The following is a 15,813-nucleotide window of genomic DNA, read 5'->3' on the forward strand; positions in this document are numbered from 1 at the left end:
TATTCATATGATTGGAAATTCAAAAGCTACAAAAAGGTATGCAGTGAAAAGTCATCCCTCCATCCACCCAGTTCTCATTCTTGAGGCAACAAAAATTGTCAATGTCTTAGGTGGTCTTACAGAGAGATTGTATTTATATACAGCAAATAATGGCCTACATTCTTTTAAAAACAAGTAATAGAATACTCTTCATATTATATCATACATCTTGTTCTTTTCAATTTGCAATGTATATTAGAGAATGTTCAATTGGCCTGGTACTCTTTAAATGACTTTATAGTTTCCATCCTATGGATTTAAAGTTATTTGTTGATGTACTCCCTTATTCTTAATGATGAGTATTTAAATTGTTTATTTCCAGGGTGTTTTTTGTTTTGTTTTTGCTATAACAATACTGCAGTGAATAACCTTTGCTAAGTCATTTCACATAAGAGCAAATATACCTACAAGACATATTCCTAGAATTTGCTGGTTGGATCGAAATTGTGATATTTTCAAGTTGCCTTGATGGAGGTTAATCAATTTACATTCTCACTAATACTAGAGTACCAGTTTCCCTATACTGTATCATAGTGTATAATCAAACTTTTGATTTTTGCTATCCTAAAAGGTGAAAAATGATATCTTTGATATCCTAATAGGTGAAAAATACAATTTAAATTTGCACTTTTTGTAATATGAGTAAAGTTGAACATCTTTACTGTTTAAGAGGCATTTACATTCCCTTTTCCATAAACTATCTTTTCAGATCCTTTATCCTTTTTTTTTTCTCATTGAGTTTTAGTCTTTTTAATTTGTAGGAACTCTTTTAGATATTGAGTATTAGGGAAATTAACTCTTGAAATGAGTTGCAAATATTTTTATTATTTTGTCATTGCCTTTTTGCTTAGCTTGTGTTTTTTTTCATCCCTTTTTAACAATAGAATTTATCAATCTTGTAGATTTTATGTCATAGTAGAAAGGTCTTTTGAGCTCTGAAATTATAATTATGCTTTTTTTTTTCCAATTAAATTTTGACACATCTGAAATTTAACCTAGTATAAAGGGTGGGTTATCAATCCATTTTTTTTTCTGGGGTGGCCCATTTGGTTGGGAAAACTTCACTGGTGTCATTCTTGGATTATCCTCCATATGCAAGTGGATCATGTTTCTGTTTGCCTGCCCCAGTGATCACAACTCATGCCTGCAGAGACTAGGCAGGTTACATAAAAGGGTGAAGAGTGCCAGGTGGTGAGTATAGCCAACTGGAAATGGGATGGCATACTTTTCTAAAGAAGGCAGCTACTACCCACCACCTGCTGGTTATTCCCTTGCAGGAATGCAGCAGGGCCCACTGTTGCCAGATCTTTGTTAAAAGAAGCTGGAAATCCAGATTTTTATATGAAATTCCTTGATTTTAAAATGTTAACAATTAAAAATTTTTAAGTACAGCGTTGGCTAAATAAAAATGTCTTCAGGCTAGACTGGACCCAGAAAAGGCTTCCAATATCCTCCACCAAGAATGAAACTTCCCACCAACAACTTTATTCTCCTGTAAGAAAATATAGTCATAGTCTAGTAGTTTGACATCCTAGTAGTTTATATCTGGAGTTGGAAGAGGAGAGAAAAATAAACATAGACTAAATAAGCCAAAGTCTTTGCCATCATTGAAAAATTAATTTGAGCAATACAAGCATTTCACTATCTTTTATCTTGAGTACGTGGGAATGTGGATGTGACCATTTATTAGGAGAAATTCTTGATTCAGTGGATACTTGGTGTAAGATAAATTCTAGCCTGAATAAGCAGGCAAAGAGAGGCAACAAAGGGCCAGATAATTTATTTAAATACCCCCGGGTGAGGTTCTATGGCCTTCTTGCCTGAGGCCAGAGAAGTCACGCCCGGTTAGGGAAGTGGGGCGCTTATAAGGGATTAGGAGGGGGAGGAGTGGGCAAACTATCTTAGGGGGGTGTTGAGAGGTATGATTGGCCACAGGTGACTTAATAGTCAACTAGAAACTTTTTTCCTTCCAAGAGGGAGGAGGCTGACATCCAGGTCTTGGCACATCAGGATGGAATTCAGGAAGAGCTGTGCCCTTTCCATATACGGCACGGACTTTGGGGTCTGGTCTGTTCTCCCCCTATGGCATCTCTCTGTTCTGTTTGCCTTTCTCCAGCCTAACACTTGGATTAGAAATATGGTATCTCTTTTCAACTCTGCGATTATGGTTTTGCCAAAATGACAAAATGGTGCATGCTTTGGAAAAGGATAATTGCTCAACTGCTGATCCTGGAACTGAAGTATGGTGCAGACTTATTTTTTTTGCACCGTTTTTCTTTTCCCTTTCTCACTGCCGGTGGCTGGTAACAATCTGTTGTAATTCATGTGCCTAGTATCTTTAGAGGGATGAAATTTTTGCTAGTAAGAAAGAGTCTATGCCTCTTCAAGTCAGGGAAGGTTAAGGTATGGGGATGTTTTTGGGGCTGCTAATGAGTATGGCTGGGCCCCAAAAGGGCAGATCCAGGTTTCGTGGTACCTGATGCCTACAAGTTTGAGACACCATTAGGAAAACAATTCAAAATATCTTTGGAATGTTTTACAAAAATAACATGATTTAGTGAACACACAAGGGCTTGTGCAAGTGAAGGACCTTTAAGTTAAAGCTTATTAACACTGTCTTGGGGCTTTTCTGGCCGTTGTGTGCTAAGGCCTTTCCACGCCTCACCTCCAGTCCCCAGAACACCACTCTCTGAAACAGTTACTATCTCCTACACACAGAATGACCACGTAGAACACAAATACGTTAAAATGTTGTCTATCCCTTTCCACATCTCTATACTGTTTCCCACTACTGCAGTCCTGGGGCTCGAGACGCTCAGTCACCCAGAGTCGGGACTGTCTGGGAAGGTCAAGAGGAGGGAGCGTCTGTCTGGAACAGGCAGTCCTCGGGAGAACAGCAAGTGCTCGGGAAAGGCAGACTCGCGGTGCTGACCCGCGTGCCTCTGCACCCCAGCGCCGGGCTGGCGCCTCTGCCGGCTCCTCGGCGCGCATGCTCCGCGCCAGGCTGCTCGAGCGACCTGGGATACTGAGCGCCGGGCCGAGGGGGCGGGCCGAGCCGCGACTGCTGGAACCCGGAGCTCGGCTGCCGCCCCGGGGCGCAGTGCGCGGCTGAAGGGGCGGCGGCGGTGGCTCGCTCGCCCGACGCGCACGCCGGGTCGGTCCCCAGGGCCTTTGGAGGCGACTCGGGTGGGCCGGGCAGCGTTGCAAGTTGGGAGGGCGGGGATGAGGCGATGAGAAGACTAGCCGCAGCCGCCGCCGCTGCTCTCCGCCGGTCGCGGCTGTAGCGGGAGTCAGAGCAGGGGCGAGGCCAGCTGTACCCCTGCTGGGCTGCGAACCCAGACAAAGGAGGAGGAGCCTCCCGAGGAGCGGGCCAGCGCCTCGGGGAAAGGAGGCCAGCCTCGGTCGCAGCCCGGGGTCGCCTGGGCTCCCGGGCAGCTGCGCTTCCTCTGCGGACTCCGCGCGAGGCCGCCGCGGCCGAAGAAGCTGCCCCGGAGCCACCGCCCGCCAGCCGGCGCCGCCTCCGAGCCGCCTCGGCCGTAGCCGCGGCCCGGGCGGGAGGCGGCGGCGGCCGGCGAGGCAAGGCGGCCTGCGCCCTGCCTGTCAGGCCACCGGCCCGGCCCGGCTCGGCCCGCGGACCGCCCCCGATGCGGAGGCGCTGCCGCCGGGGCCATGCAGCAGGCACCGCAGCCGTACGAGTTCTTCAGCGAAGAAAACAGTCCGAAATGGCGGGGGCTGCTAGTCTCGGCCCTGCGGAAGGTCAGTGCTGGTGCCCGGGCGCCCGCGGGGGCCGAGGGAGGTGCCGGGGCGGCCGCGGGCTGCGTCGGTGGGGGCCCGGCTCGGGGCCCGTCTAAGGTTCTAACCTGGAGCTGCACAGCCTCCCAGTGATCCGGCCCTGCGGGCCGAGCTCTCTCGCCGGTGACGGGGCGCTCATAATTGGCTGTTGCATTCAAAAGGACGTTTTCTCAAGTTTTTGCCTGGCCCCGGAAGGAAGGTTTTGTTATGATCATAAAACTGGATTTCATGTTGTAGTCATTTCGTCAGGCAACTTCCGCCGTTGGCCAATTTGTTGTCCTCAGGCTGGATTCGGGCAAGAGAAAGTCTTGCTGGTATTTACAGTTTCTAAAACAAAAGCACATTTCCAGGCTCGGCAATTACTTTTAATTAAGTTCTTTAGGGATGTTCCCCTAGGCAGTTTGCTTGTCAGGGGTGCCCACTCACAAAAGAGGCAGTGCTTTTTGTAAGGTGGATGTTACTGTCATGTGTGAAGTGTCAGTGCGCCATACCGCCCCTTTTACAATTCTTGAGGTAAACTTAAAGTGCTTCCTCACTTCCTGCAGAAGCTGCCCTGTTTACAAGAGATTTCCTCTATGAATTTGGTTTCTTCACTGCAATTAAGAATTTGAAATCGTTTTAAGGGGATAAAAAAGGTGCAACTTATAAAAATCCATCTTTCGAGTTTGGATGCATCTGTCCTGTAGATGGTGTCAGTCTTTGTGAATTTAGGTAATAATCGTACTATAATTTTCATAATAAGCCCTTTTGTAAGGTCCAGACAAATTTTAAAGACTGTAAACGGGTGCTGAACATGGGCTTCCCTTGCCATTGGTGCAAACTTAGTCCCTTCTGCCTTTTATGCTGAATAACGAAGAATACATTTTTAAATAATAAAGAATAAACATTAACTTAAAAGACTGCACTTGGAAAATAAATCCCCAATACATTTCTATAAATGAAAGGAAGAAGTGTGTTTTAAACGTAAAAACATTTTCCTTTTCATTCAGTTTCAAACTTTCCATTTTCATAATTCATACAAGGAGATACTGCCTCCCTTGGGCCAAACACCATGCCATGTCTTTGTAAAGAACTTAGTGGAGGTGACTAAGGGCAGCTAGTCAGTTATTTCACTGGCATATTAGGTGTTAAAGCATTAAATTGACTTGACTTCCATGGGCAGCGCATTCTACAAGGTGAGGGAGAGAAATGCTGCGTGTGCTGATAGGTGTTAATGAACACTGGCCTGAGCTGAAAGCAAAAGAGGAAATGCTTAGATACAATTGACCCTTTTGTGAGTAATTGCACTCACAGAATCTCAGTGCAGTTATAAGGCGGGCTTGTATTGTTGGCATTGTGATACAAGTATTATTCTACTAGTACTTTCTGGTAGCAAATAGTAATCGAGTATATGTGCACAATTTACTCAGTAGGTAGCTTTGACTCTAATAATCCTTCATGCACAGATATTTATTTCTTTAGGTTAGGCTGGAAATTAAGGCAGGACTGGCATCCAATCCTAGTCCATTGAATTGAGACTATTATTTTGTTGTGCTTTTTTTCCCTTGAACTCAGGTGCCTTGTAGGTTTGTGTTCCCTTATTCCACAATTTTCATATATCCCTGTTTATAGAACAAATACGTCTTAGAAAATTTGGTCTTCTGAGGTGAATTGAATCAAAAAAGCAATTTCTATTTAATTTATTAATTTATTGTTATTATTCAATTGAGGTATAGTCCATGGAAGACATTCTTGTATTTTTGGAAAATGTCTGATGTTAGTAATTTCAGTTATATCCAGTTTCAGGTATTTGAGTATTTGTGGTATTGCAATGTACAGGGTTGTAGTGCCTGCTAAGAGTTGTAGCTCTTAAGGAGCTCAAGGTTCACTCTTTCTCTGCAAGATGTGTTAAATTCTGTTATATAGCTGCTACCCATGGTTTGTACAATGATTCCTGCCATTTCTAGGGAGGCTCTATTTTCACATTCAAAGCATCTAGGACTTGGCTCCCTTCCTCCAGCTGACCAGATAATTACAAAGACTACTATTAGGATTAGTAGTAGCACTAGTTGTAGCAGACAGACTACGAGGATTTTTCTCCTTCAGTTGATTTTCTCCTCCATTGAGCATGTGGTATACTCTCTAAGCTTCAGTTAACATTTATTGAACATATTTTAGATACTTGGTATCATGCTGGATACTAAGAATACGAAGATGAATAAAAGCAGAAGCCCTGCTCTAAAGGTGTTTACCATTTAGACTGAAAATTCTAAACTTCGAGGTTTGATTTATATATATGAGATAGCAATTATGAGCTCAGAATTATGTAAGGAATATCTATATGCATGTGTGAAAGGATTAATGTAGTTTAATTGCTTCAGTCAGGTCTTACTTGGGCATCTAGGTGGAACTTCCAAAACTGTTAAAATATAATTTTCAGAAAGGTAAAATCATGACTGTTAAGAAAATATAAGTGAACATGTGTCAGTGATTTTGATTCAACTCATTACTTAGTGAGGGAACTCATAAGATGTTGAAGCCACTTTATATGAAAATTTGGGGAGGTAGGTATTTATAGGCAATTTAATAAAGGAATATAAAGATAAAATTATTGGGTTAGATGCAAAATTAGTTAATATCTTACAGGTAACATAAACAGTAAGTTTTGGATTATCTTTTCTACTGATTAGAAATATTTGTATCTGTACCAGACAAAAATCTAATCTTACTGGTTTGTAAAATAGTCCTGTGAATAGACAGTAATCAAAGATTTAAGCACAGCACTGCTGATTATCTAGTAATCTATTTTGCTTATTTTCAAGTTGTGGCTAATTTTTATGAAAAAAAAAATGTACATGTATTTGGCAGAGTCACCATTTTTGACGTTGAAAACACAAAGGATTTTTTAAACCAACATTAATATTCATTTCACTACATAGCAACACAAACATTGAAAAATAGATTGATGGGAAAATAATTCTGGAAGTAGAGATGCGTTGTTCTTTAACTTTTTATTTTGTTCTCTAACTTTTAAAACAGAACTTCACCTAGGGCATTTAAATATATACGAAACTATAAAGGGTAAAGCAGAGCTAAATGACATTACTAATGGATAATACGTATTACTGCTAAATTTTGTTTCTTTCCTAAAAGAGTCAGAAGTGTAAATGCCTTCACCACTACTCTCCAAGGACACTGAAGCTATCATATTACTTGGAAAAAAGAGCAAGAGATGTATTTGTAAATGAAGCCTGTTACCTGTGTCTCTGAAATACCTTTGATACTTTGTACATGGGCAATTTGATTGTGTGCTGAGAAAAATCAGTGTAAGCATTCTACATATGGGAAACATGCCTTAAAATAATCTTATCAGGGTTTTTAGTCCTTGCTATTTCCCCTGTAGATGCCTTTGCTGTAAGGTGTTCTTTACCAAGCTAGCCATGAAAGAGAAAATGGCTGTCATCTTACTACTTGTAGTTACAAATGACAGAGAGCAAGATAGATTTGGTTGAATTACTCTGTTCCTGAGTCACATTTGATTCAGGTTAAATATCAACTCCCCACCCCAACATTACAGTTTGCTTTTAGATTTCTGTCTACAATGCAAAGAGGTGTGAGAGAATGTGAGTTACTTAATAGCAGTCTATGGAAAGGAAAAAGAAGCAGAGGGATTTAGAAATGATTCTGTGAAATCTGAAAGATTCTAGTGTTTGTATTATGAAACTGCTTTTAGAAGAAGATAGCGCTGGATCTTTCTGGGGCCCAGAAGAAAAGTAAAGGGTGCTTTAAGAAAATAAAATTGGTGTCACTGACATAAGAGGGTCAAAAAGGCCTCTTTAGGGAAGGAATATTTGTGCTGTGTTCTGGAAGGTATATTCAAATATTTATTGAGTGCCTCTTATGTGCCAGGCACTATTGTTGATACTGAGGTTGTAGCAAGTCCTCTTGCCTCTCATAAAGCTTCCATTTTAAGTCTGGTAGAGAGGCCTGGAAGAGAGGACCATAAAGAAGTAAACAATTATCTGACAGATCAATAGGAATTAACAGAACAAAGAAAGGGGGAGAAAGTATTTAAGGCATAGGTAAAGGTAGGAACAGGACTTGTTTTAGAACCAAGACCCTGTGAAAAGATAAGGCTAGTTAAGCTCTCTGCCTGAGAATAGGAAGTCCTGTAGGATTATTTATGTAACAAAGTAATTAGATTAACTTGATCAGAATTGCTTTTTGAAAAGATCACTCCAATTGGAAGCTAGAGACTAATAGGAGATACAATGATTTTTGTGACATGAGACCTGTTCTGGATTTCCTAAAGCCACTGAATGTAACAGTAGAACTCTAGGGAGTCATTTGGAATTATTCCAAACTAATCATGACCCAAACTGACCCAAGGGTTTCAGCCAGAATCAGACAGACCATTAGGAATGCATTTTAACTTACTGTATTTAGCTCCCTGTCAGCCATGATTTAATAGTCTTCTATTTTCAGTTAATTCTGGTATGGTATATTTGGAGCAATAATATTCCATTAAAGTGTCTTATGCTGAGTACCCAGAACATTACCTGTGTTGCTACTTGACATAAATCAAGTGTATGTCTTTTATGTTAACCTGCATGTTTGAATCAGGAAGGAATTTTAATGGAACTAATGGTTTAGCATTATCTCATGTCATGTTAAAAATTAACAACACCAAATTCTTTTCTTCTTTTATATAAGAATGTATAATAGTAAGTAGAAAGCTTTTGAAATGTATTATGTATGTATTATACGCTTCACATTAATGTGTAGAGAGGAGACAGCACAATGAAAATAACATCAAGATGTAGGTACCAGCACTTGCACTATCTCTAGTAAAGTTTCAGTACCCCTGTTTTCTTCATGAAATTACTTTGTAAACTCAAATGCTACCTCTTATTTGTATAGAACTTTGTACTTCTTTCTTAATTGACCCATTAGCAGCATTTGACAGTTCATCTCTTTCTCTGGCCTTGGGATCCTTTCCTCATTTGGCTTCCAAGACACCAAACTGCAGGTTTTCTTCCTCTCTGGCTATTCCTTGTAGGTCTTTGTTGATTTCTCCTCATCTCTCTAACTGTATCATCCTGACCTCCGCAGAGCTTAGTCTTTGGACTTCTGACAGTCACTTCTTAGACTACGGATTGCTTAGACTTAGAGATCCCTCCAGCCTCTTTGCTTCCCATATCATTCTGTATCTGATGATTTCCGAAGTTTTGTTTTTGGCCCAGATCTCTCTCCTGAACTTGGATATCCCACTTCTTTCTTAATACTTCCACATATATGTGTGATAGGCATCTCAATTAATACTGAGCTCCTCTTCCCCACAAAACTTGTTTCTTTTGTAGTATTTCCCGTATCAATAAATGATTACTCCTTTCTTCTAGTTGCTCAAAATAAAAATCTTGAGTTATTCTTGAATCTTAGCTTCCATAATCCACATCTAATCTGTCAGCAAATCCTTTTAGCTCTACTTCATACTAGCTAACTTCAGTCATCATTTCTTAACTCTTTGACTTCTACCACTTGGGACCAAGTCATTATCACCAATCCTCTGGAATATTAAAAACAACTCTAACTGGTCTCCTCTGGGTCTGTCCTTTCCCCATTCAGTCTTTTCTCAACACAATAGAGATAAGTGAGGTCATGCCATTCCTTTGTTCGAAACTCTATCATTGCTTCTCAGAATAAGTCTAAGACTTGCTACAGTCTCTTGCTGCCCTCAACCATGCTTTACCTCTTTGACTTCATGTAATGTCCTTTTTTTTCTATACTCCTGCCTCACACTGGCTTCCTTGTACCTACAACTCATAGCTCTAGTCTTAGGGTTTTTGTACTGGCTGTTTCTATTGCCTAGAACAATCTTCCTTCAGGTAAAAACATGACACATCCTCTTACCTCCAAGTCTCAGACAAACATCATCATCTTGAAGAGGCCTTCTCCTCTGGCCTGTTTAAAACTGCTATATCCCCTGCTTGCTGGACAATCCTATGTAGATGTTCACAACATAACTCAATCCAAGCTTATTATCTTCTATAAAGCTACTTCTCCAGTATAAATGATATATTCAGTTCTCAAGCCAGAAACCTAGTCGTCATCCTTCCCTATTCTTTCTTACGTTAGGCTCACATCTAATCAACACTGAGTCATCCTTCTCCTCAATCTAGAGTTTTCTAAACTATTTTGCTATGTATCCCCAAAAGAATTTTTAAAATTTGCACTTTTTTGTAGACATCTACAAAAAAGTTGTAGTTCAAATAGTTGGAAAAGACACAATTTTGTAAGTTCTAAGTACTGATGTTTTAAAATAAAATAGTTCTATCAGCCTTTTAAATGTATCCAATGAGATCTAAATACCATTAAATTTGATACCCACAATTCATCCTTTTAAACTGTACATGACAAAGTACTTTTTAACAGTTGGAATTTTTACATTGTTCTTTTTTCTCTTTTCCCTGTGAACTTATCATGCCACTTCCTCCACATAATTACATTCTAATATATTTTTATGTTTAAAGTCTTTGATCCCTCCTTTGTATTTATACTTTTTTGCAACAATAAAGTATATATATTGAATTGTTACAAATTTTGCCAATGGCCATAAGGCTTTAAAACCTTTCTTTTGGGTTGAATTATTAATAGGACATAGTTGATCAAAAAAACATAAATGCAATGAATTTTGAAAAAATAAAAAAGCTTTGACATCTTTACATCATGACTTCTTTGTGTCATGTCACCTTTCTGTCATGACTCTGATATCCCATATCATTCTGTATCTGATGATTTGCAAAGTTTTATTTTTGACCCAGACCTCTCTCCTGAACTTGGATATCCCACTTCTTTTTGCATTGCTTTTAAATTAGTTCATGTTTCATGGGTGGATATTGTTGCTAGACGACACAGGGTGTTTCTGGAGTAAATGAGGATTTAGCATCAGTTCTGTTTCTGTTTCCATTTCTGTAGACATGGGCCCTGAGGACCCTCGTTAACATAAGTTGAAGAAAACTTACAGTAGTCAAACTCATATTTTAAACTTCTTTCAAACTATATGCCAGAATTATATTGCAGCTCATCAAAAAAGTATTCTTAATTATCAGTCAGCAACTCATTTAGGTTCTCCTTCTATTTTGTTTAAAGCAAAAAGTTGGGAGACTACCTGACTTGCAAAATGATTTGTTACCTAGTCTTTATAATTACTCGCTTTTCCATTTTTTAGCTTTTCCAGGACTTGCTGAATGACTAATAACTGTTACTTAAAAATTTTTTACTTAGAGATACTTTGTTTAGTTCAATATATCCAAGAAAGATTGGGAAAATTAAAATGGTACTAATTTCAGTATACTTTAGCTGTGCCAGCATTTACTGATAAAATGTATTTTACTTTATTACATTCTTTAAACATATTTTCACTGAATTCTTGGAGCTGTAGGTATAGCTCATTGAATTGGTTTTCTGTTGCTGCATAACAGATTATCAAAACCTTAGTGGCTTAATATAACACAAACTTATTATCTCACAGTTTCTGTGAGTTGGAAGTCTAGTCAGGGCTTAGCTGGGCTCTCTGCTTAGGGTCTCACAAGGCTGGAATCAAGGTTTTAGCTAGGGCTGTGGTCCTCTCTGAGGTTTGGGGTCCTCTTCCAAGCTCATGTGGTTATTGGCATAGTTCATTGCCTTGCAGTTGAATGTCTGATGCCCTCAGCTCCTGGAGGCTGCTGCCATTCCTTGCCACATGACCCTCTCTATAGCACTTCAGTTTGCTTCTTCAAGACCAACGGGAATGCATCTGCTGCTATTTCTTGTCTCACGCTTCTAGGCCTTCCTTTAAGGGACTTACCCAATATAGGTCAGGCCCACTCAGGATAATCTCCTTTTTGATTCATTCAAGGTCAACTGATTAGGCACCTTTGCCACAGTAACCTGGTCACAGGAGTGATATCCTATCATATTCATAGGTCCTACTTACTTACATTCAAAGGCTTGTGTATCAGTGAGACTCTTGGGGCCATCTGAGAAATCTGCAGCACACTCATTCATTTTACAGAAAATATCTGCCACATAACCTAATTGGTAAGGTCAGTTTTAATTGCCAAGCCAACCAGCCTAGTCATATTTATCTTCTTTCAGACGAAGTCTGACTTAATTTTTCAGTTCAAATAAATGTGTTAATACATGTCACATGCCAACCATCTCACTTCTAAATTGTAATTGTAAGATAGAAAGATAGGTAGAGTGTGAAAACTTACTTTGAATTTTTTTCCTAAATGAAATAAGGTAATGTTGCATTTATTTTAGTATTTCTTAAAGAGGCTTTCCTTTCTTTGTTCTCATGAGCTTTTCCCCTCAGTAAGGATGAATTTTTTGACAAAAGGTTAGGAAATGGAAGAAGTGAGGTACTTATCTAAATGAAAAACATTTGTAATTATCTCTTTGTTTAGTATCCTAGGATTTATTTTTTAATTTTTTTTTATGGCTACACACCATACTGAGACTCCAGATAAGTGAGAGATCTGCCTTTCTTCAGTAAAGTGGAAAGAGGGCGTTTGTGAAGGAGGTGAGAGGAGAACCCGCTTTACTCCTTGACTGCAGATACCTTGCCAGACAGATCTTTAAGAAGAGTGCATGTAGTAGTTTTGGTAGTATGCTGTAGGACATGGGTATTTCACCCAAGGAATCTTAAACTTGAGTAAAACGCATTTAATAATAGTGATCTTTTCCTAGTTCACAGATAAAAAGCCAATTAGTTTTTCAGTTTTATTTTTCTCTCGTAAATTTTTCTTCAATCTTTGGTGCCTGCAGCAGTTTACTTACTAGTGAATAATGGAAGATTGTAAAACTCAATGAACAAGAGATCTAGAGGTTTTACAGGGCAAACAGCTTATGATAACTGTTTTTTCTTACAAACATCTACTTATATTTAGTTTTCTTGTCATTTTTTTCTAACATTATTCCTGCTTACTATGATGAAATATAAGTATCTTAATATTTCATGTTCTGCCATGAGCACTGTGATTCCAGATGCTCAGCCACTGAACAAGTTGGGAGCCATTGACCTAGCCTGTACTTTCTAATGGTCTGCCTGTATGGGAAGGTACTTACAGATCATATGCCATTTCTTTTCAATTTAGAAAAATTTTAATGACAGACATTTTAGTCTCAACTAATAGTCTTCCCTACATGTTTTGATTATTACATGGTAAGCACTCACCTAATATTAAACTAAATAGAGTAAGATTCCTGGCCTGTACTTATCTGCATTTTAAATAAACCTAATTGAAAACCTGCCAAGAAAGTACCTGATTAAGAGCACTGAATCTAAGTGAGAAGTGAATATTAATAAACAGTAGAAATAGAGAACATAGAGTGGGAATCCTCTTATTTGTAATGTTATATGGGATAACTGAGTCTCCAGGAACATATCCAGTGAAATAAAAACAGATTTTATGGGATTTTAAATTTTTTCCAGTCCCCATTTTTCTATGCGAGGCATAGAAATGTTTGCTACTATGAATTTATTTAACAAGTATTTACTAAGTACTTTTTTTATGCAAGGCATGACAATAGGTTACCTGTGTATTAGGAATTAAAGAGATGGGGAAGTAGGAGGAAACCACAAACATAAAAAAATGGTCCTGACCATAATGAGTTGATAACAGTTCTGCATTCAATTCTTGATTACATATCCTATCAGAAAAATGCTATCTTAAAATATTATATTTTTTATATTACTTTTAACTTTTGGGGAGTATGACATCCAATAAACCACATAATTAAAGTGTACAATTTGATAACTTTTTATGTATAACTTCAACAGTGAAACCATCACAATAAAGATACTGAGTATATCCCTTCAGCCCCATAAATTTCTTCTTGACTCTGTTCTTTTTCCTCTCATCCCTCCCCATTTCTTATTCTCAAGCAATCACTGATAAGCTTTCCATTACTATCGATGGCATTTCCTAGAGTCTTATAGTAATGGATTCATATAGGATATAGTTCTCTTTTTTTTGGTCTAGCTTCTTTCACTAAGCATAATTATTTTGAGATTCATCCATGTTGCTGCGTCCACCAATAGTTCATTCCTTTTTATTGCCCTGTAGTGTTCCATTGTGTAGATATACCACTGTTTGTTTATCCATTCACCTATTGATGTACATTTTATTTTCAGATCTTGGCTATTACAAATAAAGCTGCTGTGAACATTTGTGTACTGGTCTTTGTATTACCATATATTTCCTTTTCTCTTAGGTAATTACCAAAGAGTAGTTGGATCAGATAGTAAGGTGTATGTTTAACTTTTTGAGTAAAAGTAACTAACAAACTGGTCTCCATTCAAACTGCTGTACAGTTTTACATTCTCACCAGCATTGTAGGAGAGTTCCAGTTCTCCCTGCCAACACTTAGCATTTAATTTAATTTAACCATTCTAATAGGTGTTTACTAGTATCTTGTGGTTTTAATTCGCATTCCCTAGTGATTAATGATATTGAGCATCTTTCATATTATTTGCTATCCATGCCATTCTTCTTTGGTGAAGTGTTTGTTTTAGATCTTTGCCCATTTTTGTTGTTTCTTTTCTTACTGTTGAGTTTTGAATATTCTTTATATGTCTAAATTAAAATCCTTTATCAGATATATGCTCCACAAAGATTTTCAGTGTGTAGCTTGTCTTTTAATTATCAGTTTATCTTTTGGAGAGCAAAAGTTTTAAATTTTTATGAAGTCTAATTTATCCACATGCCTTTTTAGAGACTGCCTTTAGTGTCATATCTAAGAAATCTTTGGTTACCTGAGTTACAAAAATTTTCTATTTTTTCTTCTAGAAGTTTTATAGTTCTAGTTTTTACATTTAGATCTATCATCTGTTTGAGTTAATTTTTATTTATGATGAGATAATTTTGTGTATGTTTTTTGTGTATGTAGTTTGGTTGTTCTACCACCCCCAAATTTTATTTATTGAAATATTATTGAAATAAATATTTAAAGTGTAAAGTTTCTTTCTTTGCTAAAGGCTTTTATGCCATTAGCAAAATTCATGTATATATGTGTGGTTTTATTTCTGAATTCTCTATTCTGTTCCATTGATTTTTTTCGCCTGTCCTTACATCAGTACCACGCTGTTTTGATTATTGTAGCTTTATAAAAATTCCTGAAATCAGATAGTTTTAGCTCTTCAATTTTGTTCTTTTTCAGAGTTTTTTTGGTTATTCTAGGACCTTTGTGTTTCCATAAGAATTTTTAAATCACCCTATCAATTTCTACAGAAAAACCAGCTAGAATTTTTATTGGGATTGTATTGATTATTTGAGAGGTATTGACATCTTGACAGCATTGAGTCTTCCAATATATAAAATTTATCTTTTCATTTATATAGTTTTAAAACTTCTATCAGCAGTATTTCATGGTTGTCAGTGTATATCTTTAGAATGAAATCTGTTGCTTTTTTCAAGTTGAATTTTAACTCTCATAAAAAAAAAACCTCCAGTATTCTTAATTGATATTTGAGGTGTTTGCATCCTTGCAGAAATCTTGGCAACAGAATGAAGAATTTGTCATAAATAAATGTCAGACTGTCTCTGTAGCCAAAGGGATTAATTTCTACATTGTACCAGAAACTCAAATGTTAGTTGATTGAACAATTGCACTAGCAAGATTTTTTACTTGATTGTGAATATGCAAAATTGAAAAATATAAATTAGGAAATACCACATTTCTGAAACTTGTCAAATCTAGTGTTTATCAGAGTAAAAATAATTTAATGTTTAATGCTTTTATATGTGCATGTGCATGGATCTAGGTATACTAGTATGACTATTCTGCTTACAGTGTATGTGCAAGGAAATACCTTCTGGCAACTTGAAAATATGCTGTAACTAAAATACAGGTATGACTTGCTAATCTCCTGTTAAAGACTGAAAATTATTTTAATTGCTCTTTTTCTGACTAGTCTTTCAGAAAAATATGATACATGAGTTTGTTCTGATGTGGTAATTT

The 15,813-nt window shown here is 37.9% G+C and overlaps 1 protein-coding gene across 2 annotated transcripts in view; it reads left to right on the forward strand.

The window, feature by feature from the left end:
* The first annotated feature begins 3,558 nt into the window (after positions 1-3,558).
* The window catches only part of SOS2 (SOS Ras/Rho guanine nucleotide exchange factor 2), an 81,520-nt gene continuing 69,265 nt past the window's right edge, over positions 3,559-15,813 (forward strand). For both annotated transcript variants that reach the window (XM_036917202.2, XM_036917210.2), the window contains exon 1: positions 3,559-3,795. In XM_036917202.2, coding sequence (XP_036773097.2) covers positions 3,709-3,795 — 87 coding nt within the window. In that variant the 5' untranslated portion in view covers positions 3,559-3,708. The remainder of the gene's footprint in view (positions 3,796-15,813) is intronic.

The sequence above is a fragment of the Manis pentadactyla genome, chromosome 11 (assembly GCF_030020395.1).
Source record: "Manis pentadactyla isolate mManPen7 chromosome 11, mManPen7.hap1, whole genome shotgun sequence".
NCBI classification, from domain to species: domain Eukaryota; kingdom Metazoa; phylum Chordata; class Mammalia; order Pholidota; family Manidae; genus Manis; species Manis pentadactyla.